Source organism: Pleurodeles waltl, chromosome 8, assembly GCF_031143425.1.
Source record: "Pleurodeles waltl isolate 20211129_DDA chromosome 8, aPleWal1.hap1.20221129, whole genome shotgun sequence".
In the NCBI taxonomy this organism is placed as follows: Eukaryota; Metazoa; Chordata; class Amphibia; order Caudata; family Salamandridae; genus Pleurodeles; species Pleurodeles waltl.
Window position 1 is genome coordinate 69,133,383 of NC_090447.1, and position 21,559 is coordinate 69,154,941.

The 21,559-nt window shown below is 49.8% G+C and overlaps 1 protein-coding gene across 10 annotated transcripts in view; it reads right to left on the minus strand.

Moving 5' to 3' along the window:
• The window catches only part of STIM1 (stromal interaction molecule 1), a 390,030-nt gene that overhangs the window by 20,480 nt on the left and 347,991 nt on the right, over positions 1-21,559 (minus strand). For 4 of the 10 annotated variants that reach the window (XM_069203714.1, XM_069203713.1, XM_069203718.1 and 1 more), the window contains 2 exons: positions 10,512-10,747; positions 5,892-5,958 (listed from right to left, as the gene is read on the minus strand). In XM_069203714.1, the coding sequence (XP_069059815.1) occupies positions 5,892-5,958; positions 10,512-10,747 (303 nt within the window). Of the gene's footprint in view, positions 1-5,564; positions 5,959-7,823; positions 7,905-10,511; positions 10,748-21,559 lie in introns of all 10 variants that reach the window. The other 6 variants (XM_069203711.1, XM_069203709.1, XM_069203712.1 and 3 more) reach the window with 3 other exon arrangements.

Genomic DNA, 21,559 nt, shown 5'->3' on the forward strand with positions numbered 1-21,559 from the left:
CCTATACTGGTTTTATAGACAGAGGCCTACCAAGATGAAACTGACAGCCTCGGTAGTCTCCAAGCTCAATCTCTAAGCAAGACAGTCTGGGGCCTGCGCTGCTGTTATGACGGAACATCCCACCTCCCCGTGAAGCGGCAGCCTGATGGCAGGACAGATGCTTATGCCCAGGAGTTCCAGACACCACACTCCCCTGGCCCAATCCAGTGCCACAAAGATGACTTGATGCAGGAGAGGTAGTGGCCGAAAGAGTCATGAGTTCTACTCTAGATGGAATACACCTCTGATAGAGAGACGCCTTGGAAACTCCAATGCACAAAAGTGCTGACACTGCACGTTCTCAGAATTGGCAAAAAGACTGAGCGAAGGATCTTCCCATTTGCAGAAGGTACACTGTGTCACCTCTGAGTGGAACAAGTGTAACAACCATTTGTCAGCACTTGCGTTTAAAGATCATACTAGGAGGTGTACCACCAGGAAAATGAGTCCTTGACCTCATTACACCCTGCCTATTGCAGTAGTACATGGAACTGGTGTTGTCCAGGAACACCTGTACCAGGAAGGCACTGAACGCCAAAAAATGGCTCTGAGCTCCAGAGGTTTGATGTGGAGTTGGGCCCCCACTGGAGACCAGATGCCTCTAATTTCCACGACTCCCAAGAGGTCACCCCAAACTAGAAGCAATACATCTGTCACCACTGTCAGCTCTGTGTGGTGCTGAGAGAGTGGTCTGCCGCTGATCAAATCACGCTCCGGCAACCATCACTGCAGGTGTTTTGCAGTGTCCTCTGAAATCTGGACGTGATGGGCAAAGGCCTCTGTCCTTCAGCACAAGAAAATTTTGGGAATAGTAACCATAGTGTTCTTCCAATATCTGCACCCTCTCTATGGCTCCCTTGGCCATCAGGGCCTGTACACCCTGCTGCAAAAGGGACATATGGTCCTCCATCAGCTGTTCTGGAGATGGTGGACGATGCAGTGGGGTGGCAATAAACAGTAGGGCGTAGCCTTGCTAATCTGTAGGACCCACTTGTCCAAAATTTTCGGATACCACCCTGATATCGTATAGCACCTTGACCCTGGTAGAAAGTGTTGGATCCTGTCTCCAACAGGATAGCTGTGTGCACAGACAGAAGGACACACTAAAAGGAGTTTTGCTGCTCTAACAGTTGAATGGGGAATACCTTTACGGCACATTACGATTTAGGTGTGGGGTAGGGCTGTACCCACTTTTGCTTAGGTCCTGAAGAAGCGTCATGGATCCTGAGGGATCTTAGGGTGCGAAACATGTCAACCTGACCACACTCACACACTTGAGGCTACTTGGGCACATTACGCCCTCCCAGTGGCCCTGATCCTTAAGGTTTTTAATCCTGCCAAAAGAGCCATCACATGAAAAAACTAATTTGCCATTTCTTAGACAGTTTTATTTTCCCTCGCCTGTACCAACACTTTCACTCCACCCCCACACATTTAGGACACCCTCACACTTACCCCATTCATCATGCAGCAAAACAGAAAAAAGATCTCTGCCAAAATTACCCTTTGTGGGGCACGTAGGGCATTACAGCCATGGCCCTACAAGGAGCACGCCCAAAGATGATGCATGGCATCCCTATGGATGCATGAGGGCACCAGGAAACAATCCTTAGGATTCTCACTCTGTTTTGTTCTCTGGTCTGATGGGAACAGAACCTCTCTCTCTTACTGAATCACATATTTTTCCGTACAACTTTCACAGAAGTTGGGACCTGCAACAAATGAGCTCCACTGAATGATTCGGAGCACTGAAGCGTGATCTATCAAGCAAAGTAGAAGTGGACCTTCTGTAAGATCAGATAAGATTAGAACCAGTGGTGCACGTGAGCGAACAAGGTACAACTAAGTCCATTTGTGCTTCTACAGAGTGCAGTCCGCTGAAGCTGCTTCTAGTTAAAGACCCACTCTAACTATCAGGTCTGCAGCTTTTGTCTGGGCAGCCCTGCTTTTGCTCGTCTCTTTCGTGTTTTGTTGACAAGAGACAGATACTGGGAAAATATTTTCTTGTGAACAAATAGTAAAAACCCGAGGTCCGCCTTTTAGGAATCTTGTATGCTGACAGTCAATATCCCAAAATGCAAAAAGTGTAGCCCAGAAAAATGTTGGTCCTCTGGAGTAAACCAAGAAACTGAGTGCTAACACGAGGGCAATGAGCCTTAGCTGGGCAGTACCAAAGACCTTCAACTAGATCAAAACATCTCCAGATCATGTCTGGACCACGAAAGCCACATCGATTCAGGGAATGTGCTGGCTACTCTGGCAAAGATTTACCAGTCCAAAAGGGAGCAATGAGGGAGTCTATAAAAAGTGTTGAAAGATGCTTTTTATTTGTACTTCATTTGGTTCCAGAATACTGTCCCAGCTTTATAGCACGTTTAATACCTCCCTGCAATGGCAACTGAACTTTAGGCGCACTGAGCTCACCGGCTTGCCAAAGAACTCCCTCACAGGTTGGACTCTCTCAAATGAGAACACCTGACAAATGGGCAAAACAAAATACAGCTTCACAGAGGATCTACAAAGCCAAAGCAGAAAACACAGTTCAGCACCAGTAACATAATTGGATCTGCCTACTGTGCATTCTGCACTCTATTTATTAGGTAAATAAATGCAACACAAATTGACCGTAGAGGTAAGGACCAGACGTTCATCCATGCAGCACTGAAGAAGCACGATTATAGTAAATTTAAATACCGCAAAGTATGGGGGTGGAGCTGGTGGTAACTGAGTGAGGGTCACAAAAGTTGCTACTGGGTGCGCCAGGACATATGAGAGCGACCCTTTGTCCTCATTACAATGAGTGCATTTACCTGAACCTCCCGCATGTTTAGGCGTGCAAGTGCACAGCATCATTGTGGTGCGTGTGCATGGAATACTATGCGCTCAGCCTCCCCGCTACCCTTTAAGTCCATTTTGAAGAGCCTGAGTGGGGAAACTAGGGAAAAGACAATGAAGCCAGGATAGCATTTCTGGAAGCAATCTAGGTAACATTTGTTGCCAGGATCGCATCACGCCTTCTTCGTTTCCGGCTATTACTTTCTTTGCAGCGCTGATAAACCTATAGTCCGAGAGAAAGTGTGGGTGCAGCATACTGATATGGTGCTGGAACTTCGGGACACATCAATAGCTGGTACGTTTAATTCTTAATGTAGCGGATAGCTTCCTCCACGCACAATCGCTGAAACGGCCACAAGCCGAGTACATAGCTTACCCATAGTGTGCTACTGAATTTATTTCCTTCTTCTGTCAAACTCAAATGCACTGGAGGCTAAACTGAACAACAAGGATTAAAACCAGGTGAATTCATTTGTGGAGCTATTTCAATAGCTACATCCTATCCAAAAGCAGCACAAAAGCATTCAATGCAAATAAAAGATGAAAACCTATCACCATGCAATTAGACTATCAACACGATGCTCTCTACATCACAAAATAAACTGCCAACTCAAGGGCAGTCTTTGCAGTTGGGAAATGAAAAGTTCAAGTGCCGACTATTTTATTAACTGCGGAGTATTAACTCCACCAAATGCTAACTTTACAAACAGTGCCAAAGACAACTGGCGATGCCTTTTAAAATCAAACCTATTGGATTTGCTAGAACTTTTTACAAATATCTTCTATTCAGAAGTGGCTGCCATTTTGTTTTTTTAATTTACCATACCAAGATGGCGGCAGCCCATGGAGCAGTAAAAACAAATGTCAATGAATAAAACAAGCATGGAAGAGCGCTTTAAGAAAGGACACACCTATCAGCAAACTGCAGCAGACAGGTCCTACCAAAAAAAAACAACTGAGACGGAGAGGGGAAGCAGAGCAACAGAGGATAGGGGAAGCAGAGCAACAGAGGATGAGGGAAGCAGCTAACGGGGAGAGAGCAAGAAACACATGCACTCCCATGGTAGGAGGAAAAGAGATAAGCAGTTCCCTGAACATAAGCAGTGGAAGGACACAAGTTATCCAACCAAAAAAACAGTAAAGGGGATATGCTCCAGAGGTGAGACAGAGGGTGGGTAGGAAAGCCACTGAATAAGAAGAAGGGCAATGAGTTGAAGAGAAAGCCATTAACGAGGAGCAAGGGGCTGACTCAAATTCCACTATATGCATATATTTCAATATATTAGCAACATCAGACCTTCAACAACAGTCAAGAAAAGCTGTTGTTAGGTGGAAGCTAATAAAGTGGGTTGCAATGAAGGTTGATTGTTTGGTATTTGTTTATGATCTAAAAATCATTAATAGTTGAAAGCCTTGTGCTGTCGTGTTAAACACAGAGACTAGATCGATGCATGATTCGAACATTCACCAATCGACATTATGACTTGGGCGTATCTCTCTGCATTCTTTAGCTGTTAAATTTTCTAGCCACAAATAATAGGTATGTGATATAAAACTGAGTTATAACATCTACTAATAGAATATATCTACTCAATAACAATACATCCAATGCAACTCAAACTAGGTATCACCTTGAAGGAAAAAAAAAAAAAAGACTTGAAAATCAATTAGTTTTAACTATCTATGATATCAATAATATGATGACCGATTAAACCCACAGATGTTCCCTGTCTATAGTTATACTCATTAACCTGCATGTAGCTAACATACAACTACATTACAACAGAGAGCACCTGCCACTAACCTAGCAAACCCTCTACACTCCACAATCCCCTGTAAATTTTCATATGTTGGAATAGAGAATTGATCAGTAAAATAGGATTCTGGGATAGCTACAGGTTCCTGCTCAAAACAACTCATCATGCAAGGCCTGAAGTGGCAGAACGCGAGGCTCTTGGAGTAGGCAGACAGGGGGCTTTCACTTGCTTTCACTCATATTTTTGCAGTTCTTAAAACTGTGTAACTATCCAACAATGGCACCTAGCAGAAACTAATTACAGACACATAATGAGTGCTGAAGTCCTACTGCCATGCAAGTCTTGTTGAGAAAGTTTGCTCATCAATTTTGATGCCAACACAGAGAAAACATCTACCTTCCTCCCTTATTACAAGCACTCATATCATAAGGTGTAACCTAAAGGAACATTATTGTATGTTATATGTTTTTATCTACTCTATTATGCAATTGAAATGTAGTCTAACATCTTACAATATAAAAACGCTCTGTCCCATCGCACATTATTAATCGTAGTTTACCATAAACACAATATTAAATGTAGGTCACTACTATATGAGATATTAACTGAAGTCTTCTTTCACACCATATTAAATGCAGCCGTCTGTCATCACACAATATTAAATGCACTTTATCATCACACAATATTAAATGCACTTTATCATCACACAATACTAAATGCAGCCTGCAAGAGCACACTAATAAATACAGTATAGTCACACATTAGTAAAAGCAAGCCTCCTAACAGACATCAGATGTCTGACAGGGCGAGTATATTCTATGCCACAAAGATTAGAAAAGAAAATGGAACCCAGAGAAGGCAAGCAACAAACAAATGTTAGTGGCAGGCTGAGATGCATGTGAGGACAAGACACAGAAGAAAATGCTGCAGTACCCAATGCTCGGCGAGCGAGTGGGGATTCCAGAGGTGACATCTGGTGGGGGCAGGTCAGGGATGGAGTCCATCACATAGTAAGTGGTTGAGTGATGAAAATAGACAGGATGAGCGTGAGAAGCTGGAGCAGAGGGTGCAGAGGAGGAGGAAGAAGAACAGGACGAGGCAGAGGTGGAGGATGAGGTTGACGGGGTGGTCCCCGGAAGGTCAGAAGTGAAAGACTGTCCATGAGAAAGGCTGCGCATTCGTCGGAGGGAGACTCTGGACGGCCGGTAATGGACCGGCGAGCCCGGCTCGCTCTGCCCTGGCATATAACTCTCTACCAACCTCTGAGATCCGAGGGCATGCTGTGGCTCCCCGATGCGATGGCGAACCGCGCTGGACAGGTTAGGGGCTGGAACGAGAGAGACAGGAACATTATACATACATGCATGCAATTCTGTAGAGAGATGTCCATCTAAGAAATGTTACTTTGCAGACATACACACGCGCTCACTCTCAGCTGCTCCTGAGATCACTGGCTTCTTTTCAGGTGGGACGCACTGGTGCTCGGTATGCACAATGAATGGTACGGTAAATGCTAAAAACTAGGTGCTGCGTACAATGTCATATGCATGGTGGAACGAAGATCTATACCAGAGATCGACAAATAGCCACCAAGTAAATGTGCTCCATTTATGCTTACTGAGTGCAAGTTTACCTTAGCGGCTTTCCTAAAATATGGCATGGACCTACCGATCATGGACCTACATGGGCGCCTCTGCCATATACCATTAGAGTCAGGTTACTGGGATAATGAGCAGGGATTATCTACACACAGTATCCTACTCACTGCCCTGCCATTTACTTAAGTAAACAAGCAGGATGCTTTAGTTGGTTGTTTGGGGGACATCTATATGTGCACCGTGTCGTAGAGATCCAACATATTCCCTTAAAATGTATCTCATAGTTAACTATTTAAATGGGAACTTAGAAAAAAAATTCTGTTCCCAATCTCCTTCAACTCAGACTTTTTGCAATTTGTTTTTGCTCCAGGTTGATTTCCAGGCTTCAAGGTTGTAAGCAGACGGTTACTACATACCAAAACTTTCCCTGCCAGAGGCTCGCTACAGTCATACTTGTGGAATGAACCTTGCTCGCCTGAGGATGTCCACGTAGAAGACATGCATCCCCAGTGAGCATCAGGTAGGCTCTTCTTCCAGGCAGACATCCATGGAGGGGGATGCAGAGAACCTGCCATAGGGAGCACGGCGGTGAGGAGTAGCAATTTACCAACAGCATAAATCGGTAAGTATGTTGTTGGAGTTAGGGCATGCAGTGTTTGGGGTGGAACGATCTTCAGAATACGGTAAGGTACTCCGACTCCTCTCGTAAACTAGCCAAGCAGCGAGAGGAACTGGCCCTTTGCCCCAGCCGATGAAAGCCAGAATGTTTGGATCCTTACTTGAATTTCCCTTCTTTAGTGATGTTTACTAACTTTGCAGATTTTGTGGTTGTATCATATTTAAAGTACTTTACCAAATGACTGTTTTTGTAGTTAATACTTCACCAGCGGTCCATGGTTGGATGTATTATGACACACTTAAAAATTGTTCCATAGCCTCAGAACAAAACACTTCTGATTTTCTTTCAACAATTACTTTTCCAAGTGAAGGTGTCCTGCACTCCACCTTCTGCCGGAAGAACCCTAATGCTGCATTTTGAGCTCCTAGAGCAATATCCTATGAACCTCTTGACCAGAGTCACAAAGTGGGGTAGACACTTCGGATCATCAAGATAAGTCTCTGGTGCAGCATGGGCTTGAACGCTCATGAACCACGCTGGAAGGACACCGTGGCCAAGACGTCCCCGCTAGAACCTCTGTGCTCATCTGTGGATCCGAAAAGGACAGTAGACTCAAGCACTATCCGAGCAGCACTTCCAGTGTAACTTCTCATAGGTTAAACCACGCTACAACTGAACCAATACAACTTGTACTTACAGACAACTGTGTTAAACCACCAACAAAAAACCACCACCACCATAATGTACGGCAAGTGTTGTAGAGCACACCAGGCTTCTTATTCACGTCAGACTCCGTATCAGGCGTTAGTAACAGGTGCCCACTCCTCCCTTCAGCTACTGTGGATTAGGTGTTTATTGTGCAATAAGTAGTAAGAAGCTGGAAAGGAAGGTGACTTTTAGTGAACGAGACTGGTAGAAAATTTAAATGAGAGAGAAGGGTGAGGAAAACCCAGAAATGGAAGATGGAAATCAAACCGGGATATCTGCAGAGGGAATGGTTGTCCGAGAAGGCAGGCAGCCGGTCACTGACCCTGTTCCCCATCAGCCAGGCCGCATCTGGTTCCAGCCAATCAAGAGGAGGGAGAAACAAAAGTTTGTTGGTTGCAAACCCAAGTTTAACTGTATCATCAGTGCTCGATACATGCATGTGAAACAATGATGCGAGGACTGAACTTGTGCCTGGAATGTCCTGGGACGGGGAGCAGTGTTTAAACAATACAAGCCGATAAAGGGCGTAGACCAGGCCGACACAGGTCACCCTACTTGCCCAGAAAAACTACTGTCTGCATTTAATCAATGAGTAAGTGGAAATAAACCAGTTAAAATAATCTCTAATTCAAATTTAAGAGAAAATTCACAGCTTAAGTTAAGAGGAAGGCAAAATCAAGGTCCACATAGGGAAAAAACAGGAATGAAGACTAAAGCGCAACATGAAAAAAATACACGGTAGGGTGAATCAGTAGTGGATATCCAATAGGACACAGAGCTGGAGTAAAATAGGAAAGTTGGAAAAGAATACCATCAAGAAACTGACTACAAACATATGGAGAAACAGGAAATGGAAAAAACAAAACCATCTAGTTCCTTGGCTCACTGTTGAATTTACTGTGCAAAAGGTACATTTCATGGCTGTGTATTTTACATGAGAAAGGATGTCTTTACATGTTCACTGTCAATTAGTTTCCTTATAGTTTATCTATGCCAATGCCACCAAGAGGCTAATCACCAAAAAATGGAAGCCATGGCTGTGAGAACTAACTGGTCCACTTCCCTGGGGCAACTGGGAGACTCCACAGCTGGCTTTCAGATTGGGTGGCAAGGGGTGTGACTGGCTGGTCCTGTGTAAGGAGGTAAGACTCAGAAACCCAATCTTACAGGTGTTATCCAGTTAAATGTCTTAAGAAGTTAGACTATTGTATTTTAATGCCACACACACAGTAAACTTCCAGTGGGCTGAAACGACAGTGTGGTGCAGCCCAAGGTGATGGTTCCAAAGCCATGGAAAGTGTTGGGGAAAGACCAAGACCGTTTACAGGGCATGATGAGGGGGAGACAGCAAGCAGAGGGGGGGGGGGGGGGGGGACTAAGGAGGGAAAAAGACAGAAAAAGAAAAGAGTGTGAGGGAAGTCAGCAAAGGCATGGGACAAGGAGCAGTAGAGGGTAAAAGTAACTAGAGTACAAGGGAGAACTGCATGCACAATTGAATGAACACATGGGGACAGAGGTAGTTTTCAAAAGAGCCTTACCTACAGGAGAAACAGTGCAAGGGAAATGCCTCCATAACAGCGAGTGATTGGTGTGTGTCTTTCCACAATGTACAGTACTGTAGCGAACTCACTATCGTCTGTAGCCGGACGCTAAAACTTGACTGTTCACAACCATGAAGCCAGAACAAACCTGTTTCCCCAGGATAACAATAGTCATTTCTTCACTAGCACCTACCAGTATCTAAATTGTCTGACCACATGAACATCTTTGCGATTTAGTTGTTATCCGCAGGAGAGGTAACCAAGGGGAGTGGCATGACATTTTCTACCCTTCAGAGCTGAACCCCAAATCATGCACCAATAGAGGAGACACTGAAAGAACACATGTCAAAGTCACGAGCTGGTCAAATTGTAATCTGAAGGGAGGCAGGGGGTTTCCCCTTGGCACCAAGGGGGGATGGAATACGAGATACAGTTCAGAACAAGTGTAAGACCAGAATGATGGCAAACAGTGTCTCTTACATTAAAAAATACACAATCAACTCTAGTAATTAAAAGAGTGAAAATGACAACCCTGGATAGAATAGAACACAAGTCAGATGAGGAAAATGAAGAGAGAACTGACAAGAGTGCAGGATAAAAGCAAACCTTTAAGAGTCAGGTTTCAAGCAATACTCAGTTCAAAAGGCAGAAACACTACAAACACTAATCCCACCATATTAGGTCAGTGCTCCTTAACAACAATTCACAGCTATAGTTTCATCTAAACATGAATTATGGGCGTGTGGTGGTGAGACCTACATGGAAATCTCAACTGGGGAGCACTTTGGTGGGTTGAGAAAGTGTTTCTACTTTGCCCAAGAAATGACTTTTAAGCACTTTTTATCTGAACCTTTAGTTTTTTTTCATCTGAGCCACCACAGGAGCTGCGGAGAGGGGTCAGCCTGTCACAGCAAGAATCCAACATCTGTCCAACATACTCCAGCGATCTCTGGACACCAACAGCACAGAGTAGTCACTATAAGCCACAATGTCAACACGTGAACTTTTGTGTATTGCTCATATGTGAGCCAGGCACAGGATTTCAAAAACTGAGACCTTCAGGTAACCCTCATCTACTGTTTCACACATATTCATTTCCTACTGCACCCAGGGGGCTGGAAAACTGCAAAAGTGATGTTAACGTTGATCCAAAGAGCTCTCTGGCAGAATCCGGACTCTTATATACTGAAAGGACTCGGAATAGTTGAAAATATTTTTCCCTCTACTCTGGATGCCCCTTTAATCTATAGGGAAACTGAGTCAATGCAAATCTGTTCTTCTTACTGCTCAAACAAACCATGCACCGATCCACTCTGTACAGAATCTGACACGTAAATTGTCATTTAAATCAATAACAGTAAAGTGTGGATAAAAGACAGTGTTGCTGGAGCCAGATGACTACCAGGCTACGTACACTGCATAGGGATGGGCGCCATGATCTCCTCGTCCATGTCGTCCACGTCGTCTGTCATGATGAAGTGCGACGGGTTCTGGCGGTTGGCCCCCATCAGGCTGGGGTCGATGTTCAGCGCCGTCACCAGCACGTGGATGCCTGGGTTGTTCACCACCTGAAAGCCACAGAGCATCTCGATCTGCTGCCAACGGTGTAGGCGCTCCCGAAGGGCGGCTGTCACCTCGCTGAGGGCCTGCCTGGAAGCAAAGGACAACAGGGCAGAGTGTCTTTAGAAACAGGAAAATTATAGAAACAGGCAAACGCAGTGTACTTCTGGGATCCTTCAAATGAAGAAATGTGATTTTTTTAAATTATTATTTTTAACAGTAGTGTGGTCAAACCAGTGCTTAATTTGAGCCGGCGGTTTCCAGTGCTTAGCACCCGCCCTTAATTGTCCAGCACTAGTGACAGTCTGCCACATGGTGGCGCTGTTTATCTAATTTAAAGATGAGCACAACAGTACTTTATTAAATATAAATAAAAAATGACTAATACTGAAAGCAACTCTTACAGCTTTGGGGGCCTGGATTAGCCTGAATCATCACACTGGTGGGTGTGAGATGTTAGTAATTGTGTTTCTGCTGGTACTGGCGGTGCTGGCAGGAGCAATAAGTGGTGCAGGTTGCAGTGGTCTGCTGGGGAGTGCCCTGGTACTTATTTTATTATTATCATTTAATATTTTTTTTAACAAATTAAGCACTGGGTCAAACCACACATGCACTACATCATCGGGTGCTCCAACTGCTCCCCCCCCCTCCGTACCTTGAACATCATAGCAACATTTTCCAGTCCTCTTAGAAGTCCACCATAAAGACCAAGTCAACTGCTAGAAAACACCCGCCGTCCACCACTCATGGGGGACTGTGGTTGGAGGCCTTTAGAACAAACTTTTCATCATCCCCAGTGAAATCTGGAAACCTTCAAGCCTCAATCCCAGCGTGAGAGTCAACTGCGGGATCCCTACTTGGTGGGATTTACTTCATTTAGAGGGAGCCAGAGATGATAAGATACTTTGATGTTACCACTTCTATTAAATAATCAAATGTAGTCACCACATCCTTTTAACACTTTTCAGTTTAATACCTTGTCTCTGCTAATGAAAAACGCATATGGGAAAAACAAGACGGACCAAATATTCCTCTGAATACCCTTAGGCAGCCTTTAATGCAAGCATAAGTGTCATTTAGTTGAGAGCTCAAGACATTACAAAGAGGGGCAATTAAAACACCCCACGCATGAACTCAGAGGTTTTGCCCTAACTGCCCAGGAAGAAGCAAGTCGATGAGGGTAGCACGGCAGCATACAAGGGTGTGGGTTCACAGCACCGTAAGAAGGTAGCTTGGCATCTCTACCATCCAGTCTAGGTGAAGCTGGAAGCCTTGTGTCTGGTAAGAAGCCTCAACACACAGCAGGTACCCCAACAACTGCACTCAGTGCCCCATGGCTGAATGCAAGCCAAGGTAGGATGGGATGGGGAACATTAAGAGATGTGGCGAAGAGGCATGAGGACAGACAACATGATGTGTCTCTGTACATGTATGTGTTTGCAACATCAGAGGCAGGGGGGTGAAGGGAGTGATCGTAATCACACAAGTCCCCGCATAAGTCCATTTACAGCTTCAATCAGCAAGCCGCTTAGATGGTCCAGTTCCTTCCAACATCAACAGCAGCGCCTAGAAGCCTGCACCGATCAGATTTCCCTGTAAATGTGCACGCTAAGCACAAAAACTTTGAAAACGACTAGTTTTGCTGAGGCGCTCTATCTCGCATTCTCTGTGAAGATCAGTTTTATTTATTTTTAGTCTTTTGGTGCTGAAGAGATCCCTTGACTGGCCCTGGCAGAACCCTACCTTGTTTTTTAAATATTTTTTACAAAGCATTTATTTACAGTTTTTCATATAACCTGTAGAAGGGTGTCAGCAAAATGGTACTGCAAAGATAGCATCAAGTTGTCATAAGTCTGCTGCATTTATATAGCAGGTCCAATGGGCCTGACATAAAAATGAGAGTACGGAACGAGTGAGAATTCTTCGCTGGCTAGAAGTCCCTATCCAGCCTGAAGTGAGCTTTGTCTGAAGAAAGTGACTCAAAGCCAATCTCCTTTCAATTTTTACTTCACCTTCCCTTGTCCAAGAGCCCTCAGATCTTGGTTAATTTGCAGGGGTGTTCCCCTTCCCTCACAGCCCACCTTCACGGACGACAGTGACCACAACCATGCAAAGGCTGGACAGAGCTCCCCTGGCCCACCTCGTCTAGAACCGTAGGTTTTTACTTTGGCAACTCAAGATTGTTTGAAACCCCCAGGACTGCTGTCTAAGGCACCACAGGGATGGAGACTCCATAAGTAGTGGTCAGCACTTTGCAGAACATCTGAAATTCACGACACGCCCGGATAAGAGTGCCTATGCGCACCGTCCTCCCGCCTACATGTGTAGCACATACGATCAGGTACCAAACTCCTCCGGTAAAGGGACCTCGACCATAAACAGCTGCCAGCAGGATTTTAAGTGGGAATCGGAGGAAAGCTGGCTTCAAGGTACACTTCCCTCACGAGCATTAATACTTCTTCGTAGTCCAGGTCGGCATCTAGGATCTTCTCCCATTTTCCCCTTACTCTCCCACGCAGCGAAAGTGTTATGTATGACAAGGGGGTCCCCCCTGATGAGCTACACACAGTATTTATTTACCTGTTTCACATAGCAGATGGGCACCAAGAGGTATAGAGGTGCTTCACACTAAGAGGGCAGAGGCAAGACTTACAATAAACTGGAAAGAAAAAGGTGGCAGAAGTAGGGCAGGAGAGCAAGGAAAAGGGAGAAAGAGAAGTAAAATGTGAAGTGAGAAAATGAGAGGCGTGAATGAAGAGAGAATGGGTGCTGGAAGAGGTGTGTTTCGAAGGAGCAAGATACACTGTGCATGCACCCTAGCCTCCAGCAGAGTACGCTGTGCATGTACCCTAGCCTCCAGCAGGGTACGCTGTGCATGCACCCTAGCCTCCTGTAGGGTACGCTGTGCATGCACCCTAGCCTCCAGCAGGGTACGCTGTGCATGGACCCTAGCCTCCAGCAGGTTACACTGCGCAAGTCCCCTACCCTCCAGCAGGGTACACTGTGCATGCACCCCAGTCTCCAGCAGGGTACGCTGTGCATGCATCCTAGCCTCCAGCAGGGTACACTGTGCATGGACCCTAGCATGGACCCTAGCCTCCAGCAGGGTACACTGTGCATCTACCCTAGCCTCCAGCAGGTTACACTGAGCATGTCCCCCTAGGCTCCAGCAGGTTACACTGAGCATGTACCCTAGCCTCCAGCAGGGTACACTGTGCATGGACCCTAGCCTCCAGCAGGTTACACTGCGCATGTCCCCCAGCCTCCAGCAGGGTACGCTGTGCATGGACCCCAGCCTCCAGCAGGGTACGCTGTGCATGGACCCTAGCCTCCAGCAGGGTACGCTGTGCATGCACCCTAGCCTCCAGCAGGGTACACTGTGCATGGACCCTAGCATGGACCCTAGCCTCCAGCAGGGTACACTGTGCATCTACCCTAGCCTCCAGCAGGTTACACTGAGCATGTCCCCCTAGGCTCCAGCAGGTTACACTGAGCATGTACCCTAGCCTCCAGCAGGGTACACTGTGCATGGACCCTAGCCTCCAGCAGGTTACACTGCGCATGTCCCCCAGCCTCCAGCAGGGTACGCTGTGCATGGACCCCAGCCTCCAGCAGGGTATGCTGTGCATGGACCCTAGCCTCCAGCAGGGTACGCTGTGAGTGCTCCCTAGCCTCCAGCAGGTTACACTGCGCATGTCCCCTAGCCTCCAGCAGGGTACGCTGTTCATGTCCCCTAGCCTCCAGCAGGGTACGCTGTGCATGCACCCTAGCCTCCAGCAGGTTACACTGCGCATGTACCCCAGCCTCCAGCAGGGTAAACTGTGCATGGACCCTAGCCTCCAGCAGGGTACACTGTGTATGGACCCCAGCTTCCAGCAGGTGACACTGTGCATGCACCCTAGCCTCCAGTAGGGTATACTGTGCATGCACCCTAGCCTCCAGCAGGGTACACTGCGCATGGACCCTAGCCTCCAGCAGGGTACACTGCGCATGGACCCTAGCCTCCAGCAGGGTATGCTGTGCATGTACCCTAGCCTCCAGCAGGGTACGCTGTGAATGCTCCCTAGCCTCCAGCAGGGTACACTGTGCATGTGCCCTAGCCTCCAGCAGGGTACACAGTGCATGTACCCTAGCCTCCAGCAGGGTACACTGTGCATGGACTCTAGCCTCCAGCAGGATACACTGTGCATGTCCCCTAGCCTCCAGCAGGTTACACTGCGCATGTCCCCTAGTCTCCAGCAGGGAAGGCTGTGCATGCACCCTAGCCTCCAGCAGGGTACACTGTGCATGTACCCTAGCCTCCAGCAGGGTACACTGTGCATGTACCCTAGAGGTTACACTGTGCATGTACCCTAGCCTCCAGCAGGTTACACTGCGGATGTACCTTATCCTCCAGCAGGGTACACTGTGCATGCACCCTAGCCTCCAGCAGGGTACGCTGTGCATGTACCCTAGCCTCCAGCAGGTTAAACTGTGCATGTCCCCTAGACTCCAGCAGGGTACGCTGTGCATGCACCCTAGCCTCCAGCAGGGTACACTGTGCATGGACCCTAGCCTCCAGCAGGGTACACTGTGTATGGACCCTAGCCTCCAGCAGGGTACACTGTGTATGGACCCTAGCCTCCAGCAGGGTACACTGTGCCTGCACCCTAGCCTCCAGCAGGGTACACTGTGCATGCACCCTAGCCTCCAGCAGGTTACACTGCGCATGTACCCTATCCTCCAGCAGGGTACACAGCATGTACCCTAGCCTCCAGCAGGGTACACTGTGCATGCACCCTAGCCTCCAGCAGGGTATACTGTGCATGCACCCTAGCCTCCAGCAGGGTACACTGTGCATGTACCCTAGCATGGACCCTAGCCTCCAGCAGGGTTCGCTGTACATGCACCCTAGCCTCCAGCAGGGTACACTGTGCATGGACCCTAGCCTCCAGCAGGGTACGCAGTGCATGCACCCTAGCCTCCAGCAGGGTACGCAGTGCATGCACCTAGCCTCCAGCAGGGTACACTGCGCATGCACCCTAGCCTCCAGCAGGCTACACTGCGCATGTACCCTAGCCTCCAGCAGGGTACACTGCGCATGCACCGTGCGCATGGACCCTAGCCTCCAGCAGGGTACACTGCGCATGCACCCTAGCCTCCAGCAAGGTATACTGTGCATGTACCCTATCCTCCAGCAGGGTGCACTGTTCATGTACCCTAACATGGACCCTAGCCTCCAGCAGGGTATGCTGCGCATGCACCCTAGCCTCCAGCAGGGTACGCTGCGCATGCACCCTAGCCTCCAGCAGGGTACGCTGCGCATGCACCCTAGCCTCCAGCAGAGTACACTGCGCATGCACCCTGTGGATGGACCCTAGCCTCCAGCAGGGTACGCTGCGTATGCACCCTAGCCTCCAGCAGGGTACACTGTGCATGCACCCTAGCCTCCAGCAGGGTACACTGTGCATGCACCCTAGCCTCCAGCAGTTTACACTATGCATGCACCCTAGCCTCCAGCAGCGTACACTGTGCATGTACCCTATCCTCCAGCAGGGTACACAGTGCATGTACCCTAGCCTCCAGCAGGGTACACTGTGCATGTGCCCTAGCCCTCAGCAGGGTACACTGTGGGGTGCACCGTAGCCTCCAGCAGGGTACACTGTACATGCACCCTAGTCTCCAGCAGGTTACACTGCGCATGCACCCTAGCCTCCAGCAGGTTACACTGCGCATGCACCCTAGCCTCCAGCAGGATACGCTGTGCATGCACCCTAGCCTCCAGCAGGATACGCTGTGCATGCACCCTAGCCTCCAGCAGGATACGCTGTGCATGCACCCTAGCCTCCAGCAGGGTACACTGTGCATGCACCCTAGCCTCCAGCAGGTTACACTGTGCATGTACCCTAGCCTCCAGCAGGGTACACTGTGCATGTGCCATAGCCTTCAGCAGGGTACACTGTGGAGTGCACCCTAGCCTACAGCAGGGTACACTGTGCATGTACTCCAGGCTCCAGCAGGATACACTGTGCATGTACCCTAGCCTCCTGTAGGGTACACTGTGCATGTACCCTAGTACACTGTGCATGTACTCTAGCCTCCAGCAGGATACACTGTGCATGTACCCTAGCCTCCAGCAGGGTACGCTGCGCATGCACCCTAGCCTCCAGCAGGGTACGCTGCGCATGCACCCTAGCCTCCAGCAGAGTACACTGCGCATGCACCCTGTGCATGGACCCTAGCCTCCAGCAGGGCACGCTGTGCATGCACCCTAGCCTCCAGCAGGGTACGCTGCGCATGCACCCTATTCTCCAGCAGGGTACGCTGTGCATGCACCCTAGCCTCCAGCAGGTTACACTATGCATGCACCCTAGCCTCCAGCAGCGTACGCTGTGCATGTACCCTAGCCTCCAGTAGGGTACGCTGCGCATGCACCCTAGTCTTCAGCAGGGTACGCTGCGCATGCACCTTAGCCTCCAGCAGGGTACACTGTGCATGCACCCTACCCTCCAGCAGGTTACACTGCGCATGCACCCTAGCCTCCAGCAGGATACACTGTGCATGCACCCTAGCCTCCAGCAGGGTACACTGTGCATGCACCCTAGCCTCCAGCAGATTACACTGTGCATGCACCCTAGCCTCCAGCGGGATACACTGTGCATGCACCCTTCCTTCCAGCAGGGTACACTGTGCATGTGCCATAGCCTTCAGCAGGGTTCACTGTGGGGTGCACCCTAGCCTACAGCAGGGTACACTGTGCATATACTCCAGGCTCCAGCAGGATACACTGTGCATGTACCCTAGCCTCCTGTAGGGTACACTGTGCATGTACCCTAGTACACTGTGCATGTACCCTAGCCTCCAGCAGGATACACTGTGCATGTACCCTAGCCTCCAGCAGGGCATGCTGGCATGTACCCTAGCCTCCAGCAGTGTACACTGTGCATGTACCCTAGCCTCCAGCAGGATACACTGTGCATCTACCTTAGCCTCCTGTAGGGTACACTGTGCATGGACCCTAGCCTCCAGCAGTGTACACTGTGCATGTACCCTAGCCTCCAGCAGTGTACACTGTGCATGTACCCTAGCCTCCTGTAGGGTACACTGTGCATGTACCCTAGTACACTGTGCATGCACCCTAGTCTCCAGCAGGATACACTGTGGATGTACCCTAGCCTCCAGCAGGGTACGCTGTGCATGTATCCTAGCCTCCAGCAGTGTACACTGTGCATGTACCCTAGCCTCCTGTAGGGTACACTGTGCATGTACCCTAGTACACTGTGCATGCACCCTAGCCTCCAGCAGGGTACGCTGTGCATGTACCCTAGCCTCCTGTAGGGTACACTGTGCATGTACCCTAGTACACTGTGCATGTACCCTAGCCTCCAGCAGGATACACTGTGCATGTACCCTAGCCTCCAGCAGGGTACGCTGTGCATGCACCCTAGCTGCCTGTAGGGTACACTGTGCATGTACCCTAGTACACTGTGCATGTACCCTAGCCTCCAGCAGGATACACTGTGCATGTACCCTAGCCTCCTGTAGGGTACACTGTGCATGTACCCTAGCCTCCAGCAGGTTCCACTGCGCATGTACCCTAGCCTCCAGCAGGATACACTGTGGATGTACCCTAGCCTCCAGCAGGGTACGCTGTGCATGTATCCTAGCCTCCAGCAGTGTACACTGTGCATGTACCCTAGCCTCCTGTAGGGTACACTGTGCATGTACCCTAGTACACTGTGCATGCACCCTAGCCTCCAGCAGGGTACGCTGTGCATGTACCCTAGCCTCCAGCAGTGTACACTGTGCATGTACCCTAGCCTCCTGTAGGGTACAGTGTGCATGTACCCTAGTACACTGTGCATGTGCCCTAGCCTCCAGCAGGATACACTGCATGTACCCTAGCCTCCAGCAGGTTACACTGCGCATGTACCCTAGCCTTCAGCAGGGTATACTGTGCATGCACCCTAGCTGCCTGTAGGGTACACTGTGCATGTACCCTAGTACACTGTGCATGTACCCTAGCCTCCAGCAGGATACACTGTGCATGTACCCTAGCCTCCTGTAGGGTACACTGTGCATGTACCCTAGCCTCCAGCAGGTTACACTGCGCATGTACCCTAGCGTCCAGCAGGGTACACTGTGCATGTACCATAGCCTTCAGCAGGGTACACTGTGGGGTGCACCCTAGCCTACAGCAGGGTACACTGTGCATGTACTCCAGGCTCCAGCAGGATACACTGTGCATGTACCCTAGCCTCCTGTAGGGTACACTGTGCATGTACCCTAGTACACTGTGCATGTACTCTAGCCTCCAGCAGGATACACTGTGCATGCACCCTAGCCTCCAGCAGGGTACGCTGCGCATGCACCCTAGCCTCCAGCAGAGTACACTGCACATGCACCCTGTGCATGGACCCTAGCCTCCAGCAGGGCACACTGCGCATGCACCCTAGCCTCCAGCAGGGTACGCTGTGCATGCACCCTATTCTCCAGCAGGGTACGCTGTGCATGCACCCTAGCCTCCAGCAGGTTACACTATGCATGCACCCTAGGATCCAGCAGCGTACGCTGTGCATGTACCCTAGCCTCCAGTAGGGTACGCTGCGCATGCACCCTAGCCTTCAGCAGGGTACGCTGCGCATGCACCCTAGCGTCCAGCAGGGTACACTGTGCATGCACCCTAGCCTCCAGCAGGTTACACTGCGCATGCACCCTAGCCTCCAGCAGGATACACTGTGCATGCACCCTAGCCTCCAGCAGGGTACACTGTGCATGCACCCTAGCCTCCAGCAGATTACACTGTGCATGCACCCTAGCCTCCAGCAGGTTACACTGCGCATGCACCCTAGCCTCCAGCGGGATACACTGTGCATGCACCCTTCCTTCCAGCAGGGTACACTGTGCATGTGCCATAGCCTTCAGCAGGGTTCACTGTGGGGTGCACCCTAGCCTACAGCAGGGTACACTGTGCATGTACTCCAGGCTCCAGCAGGATACACTGTGCATGTACCCTAGCCTCCTGTAGGGTACACTGTGCATGTACCCTAGTACACTGTGCATGTACCCTAGCCTCCAGCAGGATACACTGTGCATGTACCCTAGCCTCCAGCAGGGTACGCTGTGCATGCACCCTAGCTGCCTGTAGGGTACACTGTGCATGTACCCTAGTACACTGTGCATGTACCCTAGCCTCCAGCAGGATACACTGTGCATGTACCCTAGCCTCCTGTAGGGTACACTGTGCATGTACCCTAGCCTCCAGCAGGTTCCACTGCGCATGTACCCTAGCCTCCAGCAGGATACACTGTGGATGTACCCTAGCCTCCAGCAGGGTACGCTGTGCATGTATCCTAGCCTCCAGCAGTGTACACTGTGCATGTACCCTAGCCTCCTGTAGGGTACACTGTGCATGTACCCTAGTACACTGTGCATGCACCCTAGCCTCCAGCAGGGTACGCTGTGCATGTACCCTAGCCTCCAGCAGTGTACACTGTGCATGTACCCTAGCCTCCTGTAGGGTACAGTGTGCATGTACCCTAGTACACTGTGCATGTACCCTAGCCTCCAGCAGGATACACTGTGCATGTACCCTAGCCTCCTCTAGGGTACACTGTGCATGTACCTTAGCCTCCAGCAGGTTACACTGCGCATGTACCCTAGCCTTCAGCAGGGTATGCTGTGCATGCACCCTAGCTGCCTGTAGGGTACACTGTGCATGTACCCTAGTACACTGTGCATGTACCCTAGCCTCCAGCAGGATACACTGTGCATGTACCCTAGCCTCCTGTAGGGTACACTGTGCATGTACCCTAGCCTCCAGCAGGTTACACTGCGCATGTACCCTAGCGTCCAGCAGGGTACACTGTGCATGTACCATAGCCTTCAGCAGGGTACACTGTGGGGTGCACCCTAGCCTACAGCAGGGTACACTGTGCATGTACTCCAGGCTCCAGCAGGATACACTGTGCATGTACCCTAGCCTCCTGTAGGGTACACTGTGCATGTACCCTAGTACACTGTGCATGTACTCTAGCCTCCAGCAGGATACACTGTGCATGCACCCTAGCCTCCAGCAGGGTACGCTGCGCATGCACCCTAGCCTCCAGCAGAGTACACTGCACATGCACCCTGTGCATGGACCCTAGCCTCCAGCAGGGCACACTGCGCATGCACCCTAGCCTCCAGCAGGGTACGCTGTGCATGCACCCTATTCTCCAGCAGGGTACGCTGTGCATGCACCCTAGCCTCCAGCAGGTTACACTATGCATGCACCCTAGGATCCAGCAGCGTACGCTGTGCATGTACCCTAGCCTCCAGTAGGGTACGCTGCGCATGCACCCTAGCCTTCAGCAGGGTACGCTGCGCATGCACCCTAGCGTCCAGCAGGGTACACTGTGCATGCACCCTAGCCTCCAGCAGGTTACACTGCGCATGCACCCTAGCCTCCAGCAGGATACACTGTGCATGCACCCTAGCCTCCAGCAGGGTACACTGTGCATGCACCCTAGCCTCCAGCAGATTACACTGTGCATGCACCCTAGCCTCCAGCAGGTTACACTGCGCATGCACCCTAGCCTCCAGCGGGATACACTGTGCATGCACCCTTCCTTCCAGCAGAGTACACTGTGCATGTGCCATAGCCTTCAGCAGGGTTCACTGTGGGGTGCACCCTAGCCTACAGCAGGGTACACTGTGCATGTACTCCAGGCTCCAGCAGGATACACTGTGCATGTACCCTAGCCTCCTGTAGGGTACACTGTGCATGTACCCTAGTACACTGTGCATGTACCCTAGCCTCCAGCAGGATACACTGTGCATGTACCCTAGCCTCCAGCAGGGCATGCTGGCATGTACCCTAGCCTCCAGCAGTGTACACTGTGCATGTACCCTAGCCTCCTGTAGGGTACACTGTGCATGTAC